Genomic DNA, 1,407 nt, shown 5'->3' with positions numbered 1-1,407 from the left:
CATCCTACGGTATTCAAAAAACCGGTTAACGGTCTCGCTTCTACGCCTACCAAACTCACCAATACCATACCTCAAAGCGGCGGTGAATCATCGTGGATGTGTGGAAGTGAGAGTGGTAACCGGAACAGAATCCTTCCGCAAAACGCCTACAAGATTCAAGCACGTTCGGACCTATCCAGTCAATGAACTTAGACTGCGTTTGCCCCGAGTGGAGATGGTCTCACTCACATTGTCTCGAGCGCTAAAGATCGCACTGTTGCACCAAGGTTAACTGGTCCGAAGAGCGCACCGTTGAAATCGGTCCGATAGACACCCGTTGGAATGATCGAATGCGAAAAAATCGTTGCGGAGATGGGTAGTTTGTTTTCCAACCACCGAAAACGAATCCAATGTCAACAAAACACGTTTTGTCAAGGCTTTTAACACCCCGTATGAGCCAAACGTCAGGTGCGGGAAGTATAAATAAGAACCGCTCTCTTGCAAATTCGCATAGAATCGCTAGAGTATCAAGTTGTGAATATAACAGCTCGAAAGAATAGATCCAAAGCAAACAATATGTTGTTGCGGACCGTTGCAATAGTGCTTCTCTGCGGGACGGCGTTTGCGGTGCCTATCCAAAATTCTGGACCGTCTGGAGTCTCCTCATCGTCGCGAGTGGATTCGGCCGAAACCAAAACTATCTCACAACCATTGGCCAACGATCCGGAAGCGGACCGCAACAAGCGACATCTCGGCTTCGGAGGCATTGGCATAGGCGTCGGTCTATTCGGTGGAGGCTTCAGTCCGTATGACCACTATGGGTATGGTGGTCATTATGGAGGGCATGAAGGATACTACGGAGGCTATGGAGGTCACTTTGGTGGTGGTCCCTATGGATACGGAGGTCCCCATGGCTTTGGAAGCCCTTATGGCTATGGAGGTCTATATGGTCCGCCGTACGGAGGAGGATACGCCAATGGGTACCACTATGGCTACGGATCGGGATTCAGCAGTGGATTCTTCGGTTAGCTACACCAAATTACAAAGCCTCTCTTGTTGTCTATAACTCTCTAGTTCTTAAACCATGCCTCAGTATTAATTTATTCAAAGCAAATAAATTATTTTCACTCCCAAGATTTAATCACTGTATGTGTGTGCAGTATTTTTTTTTTCAAAAGTACTTTAAATTCCGTACTCCCGTATCACCGACCATACTGCTTGTCGAGTCGGCTTTCCAAAAGTAAGCTCCATTTGCACGGTAAACATGATTTGACATTATTCAAATTTATCTTTCCAACACACAAAAGAAACACTAACAGATAGTCGCCGAACCTGTTCTTAATGGAGCGAAATACGGCGCAAAAACCACGAACAGCCCGCAAGCCATCCGTTAATTACGTGGAAGATTTATTGCTCTGCTTCGCATCC

The 1,407-nt window shown here is 46.6% G+C and overlaps 1 protein-coding gene across 1 annotated transcript; it reads left to right on the top strand.

Annotated features, from left to right (window-relative positions):
- The first annotated feature begins 555 nt into the window (after positions 1–555).
- On the top strand, positions 556–1,008 carry LOC128310363 (keratin-associated protein 19-2-like). Its single transcript, XM_053046990.1, has one exon. It carries the CDS (start codon positions 556–558, stop codon positions 1,006–1,008), a length of 453 nt encoding a protein of 150 aa, XP_052902950.1.
- Positions 1,009–1,407: the final 399 nt, after the last annotated feature.

Source organism: Anopheles moucheti, chromosome 2, assembly GCF_943734755.1.
Source record: "Anopheles moucheti chromosome 2, idAnoMoucSN_F20_07, whole genome shotgun sequence".
NCBI classification, from domain to species: Eukaryota; Metazoa; Arthropoda; class Insecta; order Diptera; family Culicidae; genus Anopheles; species Anopheles moucheti.
Note: the sequence above shows the minus strand (reverse complement) of the source record. Positions and strands in the feature narration are given on the sequence as shown.

What these genes read in the sequence shown, in the direction of transcription:
- LOC128310363 (XM_053046990.1), top strand. Translation starts at nt 556, where the DNA reads ATGTTGTTGCGGACCGTTGCAATAGTGCTTCTCTGCGGGACGGCGTTT.